This window comes from Ovis canadensis, chromosome 2 (genome assembly GCF_042477335.2).
Source record: "Ovis canadensis isolate MfBH-ARS-UI-01 breed Bighorn chromosome 2, ARS-UI_OviCan_v2, whole genome shotgun sequence".
In the NCBI taxonomy this organism is placed as follows: Eukaryota; Metazoa; Chordata; class Mammalia; order Artiodactyla; family Bovidae; genus Ovis; species Ovis canadensis.
In genome coordinates, this window is record NC_091246.1 from 148,960,539 (window position 1) to 148,979,954 (window position 19,416).

The window sequence follows — 19,416 nt, forward strand, 5'->3', positions numbered from 1 at the left end:
CTTTGCAACCCCATGGACTATACAGTCCATTGAATTCTCTAAGCAAGAATACTGGAGTGGGTAGCCTTTCCCTTCTTCAGGGGATCTTCCCAACCCCAGGGATCAAACCCAGGTATCCCACATTGCAGGTGGATTCTTTATCAGCTGAGCCACAAGGGAAGCCCAAGTGGGTCAGACAATGGCCTGCAGTGAATGTCAGCGGCAAAATCACAGATCAGTGAAAAGCGCCATGAATTTTTGACATCAAAGCAAAAGGAATGTCTTCCGGTTTGATTATCCCTGTGTAGACAGCATTCTGTGTGTGACGCTATCAGCAAAGACTGTTGGGTGGAAGACCATCAATATTGCCACACAGGGACTTTAAACACATAATGTTGGGAATCCCAAGTTCCCTATAACAGTTTTTTGAGAACAAGTCTAATGGATTGTTAATAGATATTATATTTTGAAACTGCTGTATGGTCCAACTAATCATGGGAAATTCTAGTAAAACAAAATTAAGCAGATTTCTTAACCTCTCCTAATCTTAATACATTCTCATGCATTTTGGGCCTCTCAGAGTAGTATATAATAGTATGCAGTGTTTCTTATCAGAAGTCCCTTTTTGACAAGGGATTGTTATTCTGTGGAATATATTTTGGTAAATAGTAATTTGGATAACTAAATTTAAAAACTTAAATGTGATACAGACCACCTTTCACGAAATTCAGAGCCAGTGGTTCTTAGGTACAATCCTAGACAGTCAGTACAGAAACTACTTACACAGAAGTTCATGTCTAGACGGAAACTCCTCTGTCACTAAAAACTTTTCTGTTTCTCTACAGAACAAATTCCAAGGAATGGTCTTTGATTTTGTCACCAGGCAAGTTTTTGACATCAGCATCATGATTCTTATCTGTCTCAACATGGTCACCATGATGGTGGAGACCGACGACCAGAGTGACTATGTGACTAGCATTTTGTCACGCATCAACTTGGTGTTCATTGTGCTGTTCACTGGAGAGTGTGTGCTGAAGCTCATCTCCCTCCGCCATTACTATTTTACCATAGGCTGGAATATCTTTGATTTTGTGGTGGTCATTCTCTCCATAGTAGGTAAGAAGTATTTCAAGCCTTTTAGCTCAATAAAAGTAAAAGAGCGATCACATTTAATTTAGAAGTCATCTGATCACTGAGAGAAAACCACTGTAAAAAGTCTGATGTTTTTCATTCAGATGTGTTTGTCTTTCTTACAAAATTTAGCTCCTGCTATACATTGAGTATTGTATCCTGTTCTATCCATTTTAGACTGGGTGTATTATTTGTCAATATAGTAAGGTCTCATTCATTTGAACTGCTGCTGCTGCTGCTGCTAAGTTGCTTCAGTCATGTCCGACCCTGTGTGACCCCATAGATGGCAGCCCACCAGGCTCCCCTGTCCCTGGGATTCTCCAGGCAAGAACACTGGAGTGGGGTGCCATTTCCTTCTCCAATGCAGGAAAGTGAAAAGTGAAAGTGAAGTCGCTCAGTCGTGTCCAACCCTCAGCGACCCCATGGACTGCAGCCTTCCAGGCTCCTCCATCCATGGGATTTTCCAGGCAAGAGTACTGGAGTGGGGTGCCATTGCCTTCTCCATAATTTGAACTAGAAATGTGCTATTAACTAAATGTGCTATTAAGATTGAAATGTCTTTGACATGTTGAGGTTGAATAGCCTATACAATATATAAATGACTCTGCTGAAAAAAGGGCTAGAAATTTAGTCTGGTACTCAAGAGAGACAGTACATCAGAGACATAGAGTCATTGGCATATAGGTAAGAGTGGGAGCTGGTACTAATAAGGAAGAGTAAAAGTGAAAGAGTAAGCTAAGAGCAAAATGTCAGTGAAAATGGTAGGTTCTTTAATGCAGAGTATCAGAGACTTTCTAGATTACCTTGAAATGTATAATAATGATGCACAAAAGTGATTTGGCATGGAACATCATTTCACCAGTCATACACTTCAAAGCCTGGAATGGCAAAGGTCACATGAGCAACAACTCATCTAATTGAAGATACAGCTCCAGCCGCAGTGGAGTGAAGAGGTCTGTCTGTGGGCCTAAAGTATCCATTTTTTTTCCTAAAGCAGATGATATGATTTAGTAAATAATTTACCATCCAATATGGGGCACCTCTGTTGGGCAGATTTTTATGCCATTCTCCCCTCTGAAAAAGCTGATCTTTTATCCAACTTATATGTTGTATGTACCCTTTGATTCCCACAGTATTCTGTGGTATAGCTAGTTATGAATAGGGTACTTAGTTGTATTCACCTCTCTTTCTTTCTCTGTCTCTCTTTCCCTCTCTCATACACACATAAACATGCTTCAGTTCAGTTCAGTTCAGTCGCTCAGTCGTGTCCGACTCTTTGCGACCCCATGAATTGCAGCACACCAGGCCTCCCTGTCCATCACCAGCTCCCGGAGTTCACTCAGACTCATGTCCATCAAGTCAGTGATGCCATCCAGCCATCTCATCCTCTGTCGTCCCCTTCTTCTCCTGCCCCTAATCCCTCCCAGCATCAAAGTCTTTTCCAATGAGTCAACTCTTCGCATGAGGTGGCCAAAGTAATGGAGTTTCAGCTTCAGCATCATTCCTTCCAAAGAAATCCCAGGGCTGATCCCTTCAGAATGGACTGGTTGGATCTCCTTGCAGTCCAAGGGACTCTCAAGAGTCTTCTCCAACACCACAGTTCAAAAGTATCAATTCTTCGGCGCTCAGCCTTCTTCACAGTCCAACTCTCACATCCATACATGCTTACTTCCTTACAAAATGAGATAGTGTAATTCAAAGATACTTGGTTTCTTGAGCTCCTCTTCAGCTCGTTCATTATTTCACTATTTCAAAGGTAAATGGAGAAAGAAGCTTTACGTAAGAGGGCTAAGACACAGATGTAGGAAATCAGAAAAAGCATCAGCTTAAATCCTTTTAGAAATGCACCAAAGCATATATATATATACATCTATATATGAATATTATAGTGGAAGCTTAGGAAAGTGTCATGTTCATGGAGAGATGAAAATAGCATTCAAAACTACAGATAGGTTTATATGGGGAAGGACTGAATACAGGTTATATGATTTAGTGTTTCAGAAAAAAATCATTGTGTTCACTGTATTTTTATAAATGTTTACATATACTGTCAGCTACTGCTCTTCAGACAGACTTGAATTTTTCACTTGTTTTTTTAGATTCAGTCTTTGGGTTTTCTGTAAGCTAAAACTAGTTTATAAATACCCCTCAAAGATAAAATGTACTATAAAGTCCTTATTGAATTGAATACTATCTTAGTCACCTTGGGGTTTCCCAGGTGGTACAGTGGTAAAGAATCCTCCTGCCAATGCAGGAGATGCAAGAAATGTAGGTTTGATCCCTGGGTTGGGAAGACCCTGTGGAGGAGGAAATGGCAACCCACTCCAGTATTCTTGCCTGGAGAATCCCATAGACAGAGAAGCCTGGCATGTCACAGTCCATGGGATTGCAAAGAGCTGGACATGACGGAGTGACTAACACTTGCACTACACTTTTGAACTGAATTTTAGTACTCTGAAATTTACCTATGAGCCTTAACAAAATTTCAGTATTAATTTAGTGGATAACTTCTTCACTGGTTGGTACCCTCATCTTTTTTGTCCATAGGTATGTTTCTGGCTGAGCTGATAGAGAAATATTTTGTGTCCCCTACCTTGTTCCGAGTGATCCGTCTTGCCAGGATTGGCCGAATCCTGCGTCTGATCAAAGGGGCCAAGGGGATCCGCACACTGCTCTTTGCTTTGATGATGTCCCTTCCTGCGCTGTTTAACATCGGCCTCCTGCTCTTCCTGGTCATGTTCATCTATGCCATCTTTGGAATGTCCAACTTTGCCTATGTTAAGAGGGAGGTTGGAATTGATGACATGTTCAACTTTGAGACCTTCGGCAACAGCATGATCTGCCTGTTCCAGATTACCACCTCTGCTGGCTGGGATGGATTGCTAGCACCTATCCTCAACAGTAAACCACCCGATTGTGACCCTAATAAAGTTAACCCTGGCAGCTCAGTTAAAGGAGACTGTGGGAACCCGTCTGTTGGGATTTTCTTCTTTGTCAGTTACATCATCATATCATTTCTGGTCGTGGTGAACATGTACATTGCTGTCATCCTGGAGAACTTCAGTGTTGCTACTGAAGAAAGTGCAGAGCCCCTGAGTGAGGATGACTTTGAGATGTTCTACGAGGTTTGGGAGAAGTTTGATCCTGATGCCACCCAGTTCATGGAATTTGAAAAGCTATCTCAGTTTGCAGCTGCTCTTGAACCACCACTCAATTTACCACAACCGAACAAACTCCAGCTCATTGCCATGGATTTGCCCATGGTAAGTGGTGATCGAATCCACTGTCTTGACATCTTATTTGCTTTTACGAAGCGGGTTCTTGGGGAGAGTGGAGAGATGGATGCCCTTCGAATACAGATGGAAGAGAGATTCATGGCCTCCAACCCATCGAAGGTCTCCTATCAGCCAATAACGACAACTTTAAAGCGAAAACAGGAGGAAGTGTCTGCTGTTATTATTCAGCGTGCCTACAGGCGCCACCTTTTAAAGCGAACTGTAAAACAGGCATCATTTACGTACAACAAAAATAAAATCAAAGGTGGGGCTAATCTTCTTGTAAAAGAAGACATGATAATTGACAGAATAAATGAAAACTCAATTACAGAAAAAACTGATCTGACCATGTCCACAGCAGCTTGTCCACCCTCCTATGATCGGGTAACAAAACCAATTGTGGAAAAGCACGAGCAAGAAGGCAAAGATGAAAAAGCCAAAGGGAAATAAACACAAATAAATAAAAATCACTGGGTGACAAATTGTTTACAGCCTATGAAGGTGATGTATTTTTGTCAACAGGACTCCTTTAGGAGGTCAATGCCAAACTGACTGTTTTTACACAAATTTACTTAAGGTCAGTGCCTACAATCAGACAGTGACCCTTTGTCGGAAAACTGTGATTGTGTAAAAGGGAGATGACCTTGACGGGAGGTTACTGTTCTCACTACCAGCTGACACTGCTGAAGACAAGAGACAAAATGGCTATGTGGACTGTAGGGACCAGTTCAAAGGGGTGCAAACCTATAATCCGGGGGTTGTTTAACACGAAAACACTGTAGTGTAGTAACTGTATCCACTCTTTGCATTTCGACTGCCACATTTGTCACGTTTTTACAAAATCTGTTAGTGGATTCATCTTTTTTTTAGTCCATATGTTGTTTATTATATGTGACTATTTTTGTAAATGGGGTTTCTGTTGGGAAATAGATTAAAGGACCTCTTTAACAGGTATGCCACTGGGGGTTATGGCAATCACATGGCCCTCCCATCTGCACAAAGACATGGTTTGCATGAGGGCATGCAACACTTAGAGATCATGCATGAAAAAAGTCATGAGGAACACAATGAGCTCTTAAATTCCATCTATGTTTCTGGGAGGGGTAATTAGGTGATAATTGGAGGTGCTTTGCTGATCTTGTTTTGTCAAATCCAACCCCTAGACCAAGTATGTCATTTTAGGGGGATAGCCCATTAAATCTTAGCAGGTGCAAACTTCACTCAAATGTCAGGAATCGTAAGTGTTACATTTCTGTTTATTGTATTTAAAAAATACTGAATAATGAGTATTGCTTCTCCCTTAAAGACGGAATTGACCAAAAGAACCCTTTATAAATTTCTGCTTAATCCTGCACTTTGTTTAGCCATCTTCAGCTCAGTAAGGTTGACAATGTATATGTTAATGAAATGCTATTTATTATGTAAATAGTCATTTTACCCTGTGGTGCACGTTTGAGCAAACAAATAATGACCTAAGCACAGTATTTATTGCATCAAATATGTACCACAAGAAATGTAGAGTGCAAGCTTTACACAGGTAATATAATGTATTCTGTACCATTATAGATAGTTTGGATGCTATGAATGCATGTTTCTATTACCATGCTGCTGTATCTGGTTTCTCCCACCGCTCAGAATCTCATTTATGAGAAACCATATGTCACTGGTAAAGTCAAAGAAATTGTTCAACAGATCTCATTTATTTAAGTCATTAAGCAATAGTTTGCAGCACTTTAACAGCTTTTTGGTTATTTTTAAATTCTAAGTGGATAACATATGGTGTATAGCCCGACTGTACAGACATGTTTAAAAAAAAAAAAAAAACACTGCTTAACCTGTTAAAATGTGTTTAGAATTTTATAAGCAAATATAAATACTGTAAAAAGTCATTTTATTTTATTTTTCAGCATTATGTACATAAATATGAAGAGGAAATTATCTTAAAGATTGATATCACAATCACTTTCTTACTTTCTGTCCATAGTACTTTTTCATGGAAGAAATTTGCTAAATAAGAAATGAACACAAGATTGGGTAGTTGTAGATTTCTGCTTTTTTATTACATTTGCTACTTTTAGATTATTTCATAATTTTAAGGGGCAAACATAGATTCACAACTGACATCCAAATTATGCTTTGCAATTGGAAAAAAGGTATAAATTTTTATTTACATTTTTGGTAGTGCCTATACTAACTGATTGAAGGTAGTGGTTATTTTTCATTTGTGTCTTTTTTTTTTTTCTAACTTCTGTTTATGTTTCCATTTATTTGAAGTCATGCTGCTCTAGATTGCTCCAAATATAATGTGGGTTTCACAATTTTTTCCCCCACAAGAACAGAGAGTAGTGAACTTATGTAGTCAATTACATCAGGATATTTTGTGTTTCTTACAGAAGCAAACTATAGGCACCTCTTTTTCTTAAAACTACTTAGAATACTTAAACTGTATTCGTGAACTGCATGCTGGAAAATGCTACTATTACCCTAAATGATGCTAACCAACATTAAAAATGTGCAAACTAATAAAGATTACATTTTTTATTTTATTGTTTGCCCAGTTACTTTTGGTTAACCATGTTGTGTAACAAGATAAGTTTTATTCTACAGATTGAGGGAGAAGGGGAGCTATACACACCCACCCACCTACACACACCCACACACCCACACACCCACACACACACCCCCACACGCACACACCCATTCAGGCTGAGAGCAAGAAAACTTGGGGTAAGAATGAGACTGGAGGGAGTATCCTACCAGGGACTACAAGCAGCAGATTATAAACTGGAGGCTCCAGCAGAACAAGAAGCAAGGGTGGGTGGCCACTTAAGGTACAATTGAATCCCTCAAAACCTATTAAAATATTAGAAGTTGCTATGTGTGAGTGGGGTCTTTTGTTTGCTCCTCCAAAACCACTCTTCCTGCTCCTCCATCATGCTCTGTGTTAGGGTGAATTTGTAAATTGAATCAACTGGCTTCTTACCCTCTAGATCTCAGTGGGTTTGGCCAATGGGAAACCCCAGCAGGAAAACACCATCACGAAAGCAGGAGAATGGTACAACTGGGTGTTTATACCCTAGTGTCATTTTTGACAGGTTGCTCTGGGTTGGCAGTGCTGCCTTCATCAACAAGGTCATGCTTCCAGTCAGACAGCCCCTCCTACAATGAGAGCTACTGTGTTGAGGGGCTGGTCATCACTCTCTGCCTTGCTCCCTTAGACCTGTGGCCCCTTTATCTTGCTGACATCTTTTTAAATGGCCCTTCATGAAAAACATCTCTCTTGCCTCATTTCAGTGTGCCATCTGTCTCTTACCTGGATGAAACAGTGATTAAAATAGCTTGTGAAAGTGGGCAATAGGCCAAGATTTGCCTTGGGTCAGCTTGGAGGCTTAATCTAACCAGCATTAGTAGACGGAGAAAGAGTAACTAGGGAAACTACAGTCCAGTCAAACACAGATTTCACAGAGATCATGGAGCAGTTACTGGAGTGGTCCAAACAATAAAAGTGACAGCTGAAGAAACATCTAAATTTATGAGAAGAGAGAAGCCTCATTTACTATCAGATTTGCACAATGTCAGTTATGAAGTCTGAAAGAGGAACGTGACCTTGATGAGAAGAGCAGTCACACACAGGGCCTTTCCCTATCCTTCAGCTTCCTGACCTTGTCTCTTAATGACATCATTGCTCTAAAACACCAGGACAACTAATTCTGAAAAGAATTTCCCATTTCTAACCAACAAAAATAAGGATTATAGGATAATCCCTATAGATTTTTTAAATATTCCACATTCATACCAGTACTCACTGGTACCTTTTCAAATACAAAGCAAATTGGTGAAACATAATCATATAAATCACCATAGTCATTTTGGTATTATGTTTACATAGTGAAAGATAGTAACAGATTATAATCCATTGAATAAGAATTCACAAGCATGTACCAACACAAAATAAATGGAAAAAGTGAAAAGCTCTTCCTCACAGTTGAATATTAACTAACATATGTAGAAGAAATAATAAAGATAAAAATTACCACTTGGCAACCATCATAGAGACATTCATGCAAGAAGAATCAATGAATACTAAAACTCATGGGTGAAAGTTTGACAAGGAATAGGACATTTACATTGTCTCAAAGTATCTCTTCTGCATTAAAATTTTATGTGGAGATACCTAGAAGACACTATCTTCATCAATTATGGGACAGTTCTGAAGAAGACATCACTTCTTGGTATCCAGTCAAAATGGCATAACCAGAATTTAATCATAAGAAAAATCAAATTGAGGACATTCTATGAAATGACTGAACTCTTTAGAAATGTCATGAAAAGCAAACACAGGGTAAGGAACAACTTGAGGTTGAAGAGTTATGAAAACAAAATACAACATGTGATTCTGGATTGAATACTGGACTGGAAAAATAGTAATAATTATGAATGTTACTGGGAATACTGACTAAATTTGAATATGGACTCAATTAAGTACTAGTATTATAAAAGTATTTTAATTTCTTTAATTTTATAAAATTTAAATGAGGCTATTGCATAATTATGGGTAATATCCTTACTCTCAGAAAATGCACATTAAAGTATTTAGGAATGAGTGGGATGATGTCTGCAACTCACTTTTGAGTGGGACTGAAGGACAATTAAAGGACTTCCCTGGTGACTCTGATGGTAAAAATTTCTATCTGCAATGCGGGAGACCTGGGTTCGAGTTGATCCCCTGGAGAAGGAAATGGCAACCACTCCAGTATTCTTGCCTGGAGAATTCCACAGACAGAGGAGCCTGGTGAGCTACAGTCCATGGGGTTGCAAAGAGTCGGACACGACTGAGAGACTTAACACAGGAAGGGCAATGAACTCTCTGTGTATATGTGTGCACGTAAACGTTGATATAGATGCATGTGTGTGTCTGCAAGGAAGTGATTTTTTTGTCACTCTTGTGTTACTGCAGTATGTATGTGTGTGTGTATTCACTTTATCACCTGTTTTTCTGTGTCCCGGAATTTATGATTCTACTCTTAAAATTAGATAAACTATTTCTAATTACTTCAAAGAACACTGCATGTTAATTACTATTCTTGTTTTCCAGAAGTTGTGTTTTTGAAGAGACAAAGGAGTACATTCCTTATCCTTTGTGGTAACCCTTATGTTACTAAAGAACATTTTTAGGAGAGATCTGTGGCATAGTGGTTAAGACTCCAGTATTTGAAGCTAGATCTACTAAATTGGAAACTTGTGATCTAAACTCTGGTGATCCTGCCTGTATTGTATCAGAATGTGTCTTATGGGCTATATGAGTCCCTGGGGTCCAGAAATTTTAAGTACCAACCAGCACCCTCAAACACAGCTCTACAGGCCAGCACCCACATGACAAGTATTTCACATGCCACAGTTAACCTTGGAAATTACGAATGATGTGATAAACATTTATAAAGCTAAACATATTCAATTTAAAGAACTTTACTGTAAAAATATGCCTTTTTAATGTTCCATTTCCAAAGACTAAAAACATTTTATGTTAAAATGCTCTTTTTGAAATGATGGTGAGAATAAATGATAGTGGGTTGTTTTAGTATTTTATTTAGCTAAATTAAAAATTGACAACCCTGTGTTGGTCCTTCCATTTGTATTTTACTGATGCAGCAAATCAAGAGTCTAGGAACCAGTGGGATAGACAATCAGTACTCAGCCTCATAATTTGTATGTTCATATGTGTGTAACAAAAAGTTTGGATGCTAGAACTATACAAACTATATTAAAGTCTATAAATTTGTCCTATAATTATTTATTCTACCATACATGGACTAAATTTCATACTATTATGTAATAAGATGAATGCTTCTTAGTCAACTATGAATGTATTGAAATGTTCATAATCAAAATATTATTGCTTTAATCATGTACAATAGCACTTATAGTACTGTCCTTCCTGGAACATGCGAATATTCTCCTAAATTGTCAATTAACACTGATTCAGTCAGTGTGGCAGCAAAGGCACTAGAGGAGAAAAATATTCCGGACAATCGAGTATTGTTGGGGAAACTGCATCACCAAGAAATTCTTGACATCAGTAATAGATAATCTGCAATGTCAACTGAGTACTCAGTGTTGAGTTATTGCCCTCTCTTGTGTCTTTATTCTCTCCTTTTGATTGCTTCTTTCTGTCCAACTTTGCACTTTCAAAATTGCCTTTCTAATCTTGAAAAATAACTTTTCTCAGCCCTTATGCATTTTTTCTCATTGTTCATAGATCATTCCTTTTTTTAAAAATACCTTTTAAATTCAGGGTTCTATACTCAACACTTTCACTCTTGGTTAAAATTAAATGAAATATAGGTCCCAATGATATTGATGAGATAATTTGGCTGTGAATATTCTTATTGACATAGGCACATGGAGTATTCATATGCTATGCTGGTCATTATCCTTCTCAATAACACTATGAAGAAAAGACTTGAAAATACAAAAGGTGAAGAAAGGAAGAAAGAACATTATCCATGTGGAACAGAACTATATATACTCTATTTCTGGATATCATGAATTATCTCTTTATTTAATGTTTACTTAGAAGAGCAAGATGGTCAGAGAACTATTCGATTGATAACTGCAGCATTTTGTTTGTCTTCTAGGAATATAGTCTTTATTTATCATGGGATGGAGACCAGAAAGTTCTTGAAATAAATTTATAGGAAATTACATTTTAATATAAATTCTTCATTAAAAATATGCTGTTATAGGAAATCCAATTTACTTTATGAGCTTTCATGAATTCACTACCCCATGTTTAACTTGCCACAGTGTGGTGTGTGTTAGAGAACATTAAGATACAAGTTTTATCTTTCTTCTTCAAGCTGTTTGAAATACATTGAGACTCTACCATGGCAGCCCATTTCCGTATTCTTGCCTGGAAAATCTTATGGACAGGGAGACTGGTGGGCTACAGTCCATGGGGTTGCAAGTGTCGGACATAACTTAGCAACTAAACCACAACAGATTCAAATATCAAACTAATTTTGAATCTTTTTCTTACAAAGCACCTTCTCATTCTCTTCAGTGTTCTCAAATCTGGTTCTACCTCCAACCAGTCTATAGTTACTCAAATTCAATTATCTTTATTCAGTCTTTATCATATTTTTTATAGCTTTTTAGAATTTGATGAAGATGGTCATCACCACCTCCTTCACTGAATTGCGTCTTCCCTTGCCTTCCATAAAAACTAAGCTTTTCTAGGTCTCTTCTTTCTTTAGGATCTTTGCCTTCACTTTTTAATTTTTCCCCTCTCCTATCAGATTTCTTCTGCAGCATCAGCCTCTTTTTTTGAGTTACAATTCTAACTTTCTGTTGGTCTTTTATACTTGCATACTTTGTCTATCATCTTCAATTTCATATATCCAAAACTGATTTGACCATGTTCTAGTCCTCTCAACCACCAGGAAAATTAGCCAGAAGTCAACCTGCTTTCTCACTCTGTTACTGTTTGGAGTCTTCCTTCAGGCTCAGCAAAAGTAAGTACAAATTACAGAATACATAGAGGAATGGGTGAGTAACTCTACAACCTTGGATTAGAGGCTTGGAAGGAGGATTCAGGGACAGTTATAACTGTAAACTCTGACCTGGATTTGAAGAATGAGAAGGGTGGGGCAGTTCAGATAGCAGAAATATTATAGAATAGTGGTCAAAATGTATATTCTGCAGATTGCCAAAAAGCAGGGTCATAATTTGAGAAGTTGCTGGAAGAATACAGGTAAGCAATGATGGAACATAACCCTTGAGTGCTTCCTTATCTGTCTTTCTACCTCTGAAATCAAACGCATCCTTCAGGATTCAGTGACATTTTCCTTGTGTCTTATTACTGGAAGAGGTTTTTCTCTCCTGTGAACTTCTATGGAATTTGATGTATATGTTTACACCTGGACAGTTTTGAAAGCAAAGGGAGAGACAATTAATAATTATGCTAAAGCAACAAGCATCAGTGAGGACTCTCCTGGGCAAAGCAGGACGTAGGATCACCTCCATGTTCCATTTGTATGGACTAAAACTACCATGACACCGTAGTTTAAAATGGTTTTCTTCCTCTCATCACCCTTCTCCTCCACTTCTGCCATAAGAATACACATACCAGAAAGTGTACAATTGGCAGAAATTGGCCTTAAATACCATTGTATCCTCTACAGTAACTTTTTACAGAGAAGGTGCTCTCTAGATATTTGGTAAATGGGCAAATTAGCTAATTTTTAGCACTGTTCTAAGTAGTTCTATTTTTGAAAGCATTATTTACCACTCTGGGATCTTTCCCTCTTATATGTTTTTTCACAGGGATATCATTATATGCAAGATATATAAAAGAATAAAACATCACAAAAGTTACAAATGAAAATTAGCCTTAGTATTTTATAGCAATATTGGATTTATATAATAAATATTTAAACAGACATAAATTACATCCATAAGAGAACATATACTGTTTTTGTTACTTATAAAGAAATAAATATAGATACGAGTGTAGTTATACATATTTGTATATCCAGAAATGTTTGCAAGGTATAAGAGTAAAACATAAATTGACTTTTGACTCTCTAGAACTCAAGGATTACATAATATTCACCTCCTTCTGTGCTATGATGGAACTATTGAGCTTGCCATTTAAAATTTAATCTCTAAAAGGAATTAGGGCTTCTGGACCATGTTTTTCCTTCAATATCATTTGGCCTGACTCTTATATGCATTATTAATGTTCCTCGTTCATCAAGGATGGTGAAGAAATGCCTTATTCAGCAGTATTTCTTGCAGTCACAGAAAACACACGTTTCTGAAGGCAAACAGATTGTGCTTGTGATCAACCTCAGTCATAAATGCAGCCATTTGCCCTACCACAGGAAAAATGTCTATTGAGTTATACTGACTGATATCCTCAAGTAGGTGCAATGCTAGAGCAAAATATACTAACTGTAAGATTTCAATCCCATAAGCATGCAAGGATATGGAAAATAGGATTTATGGAGAATGGCTAAATTATGCAGACAGATTTTTTTTTTTTTTCAGAGACAAGGAGAGTGAGGAAGGACTTGATTCATATGCAGCAGAGGTTGTCCTATTTGTAACATGCTACCATTTGCTAAAGTGAAACTCATTAGGCAGTTAATTGCATGCAGTTTAGTGTAAATCTAGTCAGGCACATCTTAGAACTTTATGATTCTACTCTTCTTTCCCCACATCCAATCTTGGCATTTCCATTGTATTCTCTCTGGACTATGCTTTAAATGGCCAAATCAATCCAAAGATAACTTCAGTGTGGTGGGCTCCAAGTCTTTGGGTCTATTAGATAACCTCTCTTACCTTTCAATAATCTTAGGGCATTAAAAAAAAAAAAAAAAACAACTCATCTAAAAGCCTACCAGGACAATAGTTAAAATTTTAGTTTCTGTATGCAAGACAGCAAAAGAGACACAGATATATAGAACAGTCTTTTGGACTCTGTGGGAGAGGGAGAAGGTGGGATGATTTGGGAGAATGGTATTGAAACATGTATAATATCATATATGAAATGAATCGCCAGTCCAGGTTCGATGCATGATACTGGATGCTTGGGGCTGGTGCACTGGGACGACCCAGATGGATGGTATGGGGAGGGTGGAGGGAGGGGGGTTCAGGATGGGGAACCCATGTATACCTGTGGTGGATTCATGTTGATGTATGGCAAAACCAATACAATATTGCAAAGTAATTAACCTCCAATTAAAATAAATAAATTTATATTTAAAAAAAGAAAAAAAATTAGTTCTAAGTCTCATCTCAAATTAAATCAGAATCATCAGGAAAGGGCCTAAAAATGTCTATTGAATCGTGCTGTTAGAAAGCAGTAGAAGAAAGTTATAACAAGCTTCCCAGGAAGGTCTTATAAGCAGGAAGTCTGAGAAATCCGTCTGAGTGATTGGTAACTGGGTAAGGTTAAGGCCTTTAGGAACTCATCATTAGTTGACTGTAGTACTTAATTAATAAAATACTCAAAAATCAGAAAGGACACATCACCAAGTAGCATCTCTTGAGTTACCGAGTTTGATTCAGTATGGTCGTGTTATGTATCTAAAGACTTCCCAGCAATCTGGGCTGAATAATAACAAGGCAGCTTACATTTAAACCTATGTGATTTAGCTTTACCAAAGAAAAGGAGTTCTAACATCAGGAACACAATTAGCTCATATAGGCCTTTGTAAAAAATTAGGGAAAAATTCCCTTTTTTCCTCTGGGAAAAACAACTCTGTGCTGGGACAAGGGATTCAGTGAATGAATTTCAACAGGTACTGTGTAGGAGCTTCTCTTTGAAAGGATCACAGGATACTCTTGAATTTTTCATCTCTCAATATATCTTCCAGGACAAATAATTCTACAACCATAACATCTGTAAGGGAAGGAACCATGCCCATCCTACATGGTATGGAACAGTGCCTATATTGAACTTTTTAAAAAGTCGAATAAATGAATAACCTACCACCTTGAATAGATATTGCAAACTGCACTGAAAGCATCCTTCACAATATCTTGAAATTTAGGAACAACCACACAGAGCCAATAATACTTTCTCTTTTTTTTTTTTTTTTTTTTTGCAGGGAACCTAACACAATCAGCCTGTATGACAGTGTCATATTTCAGATGGTAGGAGCTGCATGACATACTATTATTATTCAAAAACAATGACTGCCAGAGAATGAAAATGGGGAGGTATGCCAAATACTATTAGCCCATCTGATGATATTTAATTCTTATATATTCCATGAATGATATAAAAGAATGTAATTTAAATTCTCTTTGAAAAATTATGTGTATATATATGTATATTTTTTCACTGTTTTCACTAATTTTTGCATTGTAGGTGGATTCTTTATTGTCTGAGCTGCTAGGGGAGTCCTTCACTAAATTTTATATGGGCATGAAACAAGAAATTTCTACCTCTTCTTTTAAATCTAGTAAAATTCAAAGCCGAGCATCAGTCCCATTGGACTGCCAGGAAATTTAATCTCATTCAATATTACAGTCTTCTCTCCTAGGATTCCACCGGAATCCCAGAGGCTTATAGGGTGTTCCGTAAATGGGAAGCCCATCATAGCTTCTAAGGGCAAACTTTTGGCCACACTGGATCCCTGAGGGTCAGTATTTTAGACTCAACTCTGCTGGGCACACCATGGAACTGTTTTTCCGAAGTTTTGCCTCCTTCTGGGCACACTGTCTCAGAAGAGGGGGTGGGGCCCTAGGAATCACAGGACCCTATTGCTTTTGGGTCCTGTCCTGGTTTCAAGGACAAACTCAAGTGCTAAGTTTTTGCAAACTCAGCACTTGACATTAGCATGTATTGCCTCCCTCTCTTGCCTTAGATACAATTCTTTGGCTCCTCTTACCCACCAAGAAACCCAGACTCATTTCTTAAATAAACTTATTTCTCTACAGAAGACCCAAGAGCTTTTAAAGTGCCATAAAATACAATTTCCTCATATGATGCAAATGACCTCTGTGCTGTCCCAATCCAGCAACCACTAGCCACATGTGGCAACTGAGCATTTGAAATGTGGCGAGTGCAATTGATGAATCTAACTTGTAATTTTAGTTAACCATCATGAAAATGTAAACAGCTTCATATAGCTAGCAGCCACCTTTCTAAGGGCTTTTACTTCCACCCTGCTACAAAAATACTAATGGTCCAACCATCCACACGAATCAAGGAGGATGGCAAAATACAAAAAGCAGTAGGATACAGGATCTCAGGAAAGTTCTATGGTGGTGAGTAGAGGGGTGTTTATTGTGATGTTCAACTCTTCTGTATGATTGAAAATTCTCAAAAATTTGTGGAAAAATATCCTGCCATAAATTGACCCCAGTTATACATGGATTTATGAGCAGGGGTTTTGAGGGAGGAGCTCCAGCCATTTTATTCTTTTTCAGAATTTATTATTTAATTATTTGGCTATATACCGAGTTTTAGTTGCAGCACTCAGGATCTTTATTTACAGCATGTTAACTCTTGGTTGCCACATGTGGGATCTTAGCTCCCAACCAGGGACTGAACCTGCATCCCCCGCACTGGGAGTGAGGAGTCTTAGCCACTGGACCAGCAGGGAAGTCCCTCGTTTTAATTCAACTGATTCAGACAAGCAATAGTGCTAATAAGGAAAGCCCAGTGCCTAGAAACCAGGAGATGGATGTAAGGAGAGAGAAAATCTGGATACTTTGAGGTGAGAAAAAATATATATTAGCTGTTAGGGAAAGCAAAAACTCTGCCTCCAGGCTTATCTCTGAATGGAAGGGTTCTCCTCCCCAGGGAGATGGAGGCAGTGTCTTTGGGATGGAGGCACTTTCACTTAGTCACTGTGAGGCTCCAATGAACTTCTGGCCTCATTTGTCACAGATAAAGAAGTCAGGCTGGCGGAGGGAGAGGTTATTTAGGGCAAGCACGTCGGAATCACAAGCTGGGAAGCAGCGGCAATCCTGTGGAACAGAGGCATCACACAGTGGCTGTTAACACAAGAGATGCTGAAATCTATTCAGGGAGGGGAAAGACCAAGGGAAAGCTGAGAGAGGAGAATGAGTGAGAATTGGGTTGGAAGTACCCAAAGAAGATCATGCTAGAGCATACCATCCTGCATAACCGAGTCGACTGGGCAGGCACAAAGTCGCTATTTGCTCCTTTATTTTTGCAAACTCAGCACTTGATCTTTAGCATAGTTTGCCTCCAAGGAGCTTTGGGACTGCTTGGAAACACTGCCATAAACAAAGTCCTCCAGAATCAGATTCTTAGAGAGCTAAGGCTGATTCTTCTCAACCTTAAGACAAAAATTAGAGCAGAGGTCTGGTTATCTCACATTCAGAAATAACAGAGTGTCTAGGAAGATGTGCAGTGTGAATTTGACGTTGAGGAAGATTTTTCAGAAGTGAGCTTGGACCTATGGGAGTAAAATCTAAAGCAATGTACTATCTACCTAATGTCACACCAGACAGAGGGAGAATGATTGCTATTTTTCTCTTCTTATTCTATCAATCAGAAAAAGATTCTTTAAAGGAGTAGAAGACAGATGGCATCTTGTCAAGATATTCAGTATATCACAAGTTTAAACATTTTTAATAATTCATTGTTTCTATTTCAAAATACCAAACTCTTCTGAAATGTGTTTTTCTGTTTTCTCTCTCCTACTTTTGCATAGATGAAATGTCAACATATAGTCAAGAACACCAAGAAAAAAAATAACCCCTGGTAAATCTCTGTCATGGTATTTGAGTAGAAACATTTGTTACATCAGGTGAGCCAGAAACAAATTTCTTAGCCATCAGTTATCTGAGCTTCTCAGGTATTTTAAAAGAAAAACAGTTACCATTCAGTAGTCTAAAAGAAGTTAATTGAAGGAGTTGAGTGGAAGGATTCCTTGGACTACGAGTGATGTGAGTTTCATTTCATTCTTGGTATATTAATCCCTGTAACTGCAGTTTAGTCTGTTTATTGCACTTACTAAAATAGCTGTTAAAGCTGTCACTGCTTATAATTTTTCCATTTCCTTTGGTGAATATTTATTCAATGTCTGTCTACCTTTACTAGACTTTAAATTCTTGGAGAAGACGACAAGAATTTTATTCTCTGTCACTGGTATTCATTTAACATTTGGTGAATGGAATGCACGAATGATTAAGCAACACACAGTTAGAACTCAGATCACTTCTAACTTTCTCCATAATATCACTTAGCAAAGGAGATATGAAAGGTAAGTGCCTGATCATTAACAGCATCTCCCTAATTTACTTAAATGAGTAAAACTGGAGAATTTTAAAGGGATGAGTTATGACAAATTTAAAGGGATGAGTTACAAGTTATTTTTTGCATCAGCAGACACCATGCTTCATGCACAACTCAAAAGAATGGTACTGTGTGTTCTGTGCTATTTGGAGAAGAAAAGAGCACTAGAGAACACATGGACCAGATCCTAATCTCAGAGAGGTAAGATGGCTTGCCGCATAGTGAGGAAAGGAGCCTTCCTGTAACTGTGCTATGAAGTTTTCTTATAAGTGTGCTATGAACTTTTACAAGGTGCTTTTCAATCTTTGAAACATTTTCACATAATCTCATTTAGTCTACACACTAACAAAACAAGTATTACAGTCCCATTCCCAACTATCCATTGCAAATGTATAAACCAAAGCAGAGAAAAGTAAACAACTTTGCCCTAAACTGCAAAGTTATTAACTTTAAGGAATAGAGCCTTAACTCAGATTTCAGCAGTTCTGACTCCAGTTAACTTCTAACTTTTCCATAGTGTCACCTCTGAGACTAACTATGTGCCAGTTTATTTGGATAGTACATATTTGCCCTCTACATTTTCTTGCTCAACTTTATAGTAAAATAGCCTTAAGAAAAAATAAACACATTATCTCTTTATTATTCATAACTGCTTTGAAGGCTAGGTTGGGAACAGAAAACTTGGTGGGGGGGGGCTTTGGTTAGATTATTTCATATTTGGGGGTTTCATCTGTAAAATACAGAGATTGGATGATTGATTCTAAAGTTCTTTCCAGCTCCCAAGTTTAATAATGTCATATGTTTATCTTTTTTATTTTTTTCATACTTACCTTTACTCTTGTCTTCACCAGCACCACCTATTTTTCTTAAGCGTTTTCCTTTAATTTCTCAAATATATCATAAAATAACATAGATACAAGTGTATTGAGGTAGGAATTGAGGAGAAGAAAGCCAAACAGAAGCACAACTAAAGGGCTTTAACAGTCCTTTTTTTTTTTTGAAGTCGCTCAGTTGTGTCCGACTCTTTGCGACCCCATGGATGGTAGCCTACCAGGCTCCACGATCTATGGGATTTTCCAGGCAAGAATACGGGAGTGGGCTGCCATTTCCTTCTCCAGCGGATCTTCCCAAACCAGGGCTATAAGATGTGCTAGATGCTTATGGGATCAATACTGGGCCTGTGTTTGGAGAAGCTGAGAGTATAATTAACTAGAAGTTAAAGTTATTCAGTGACTAACACTGCTGTGTTCA

General features: G+C 38.0%; 1 protein-coding gene across 1 annotated transcript in view; it reads left to right on the forward strand.

The window, feature by feature from the left end:
• The window catches only part of SCN1A (sodium voltage-gated channel alpha subunit 1), a 146,505-nt gene extending 139,576 nt beyond the window's left edge, over positions 1 to 6,929 (forward strand). Inside the window, exons 26-27 of the mRNA XM_069574302.1 lie at positions 825 to 1,095; positions 3,658 to 6,929. Of these exons, the coding sequence (XP_069430403.1) occupies positions 825 to 1,095; positions 3,658 to 4,835 (1,449 nt within the window). The 3' untranslated portion in view covers positions 4,836 to 6,929. The remainder of the gene's footprint in view (positions 1 to 824; positions 1,096 to 3,657) is intronic.
• Positions 6,930 to 19,416: the final 12,487 nt, after the last annotated feature.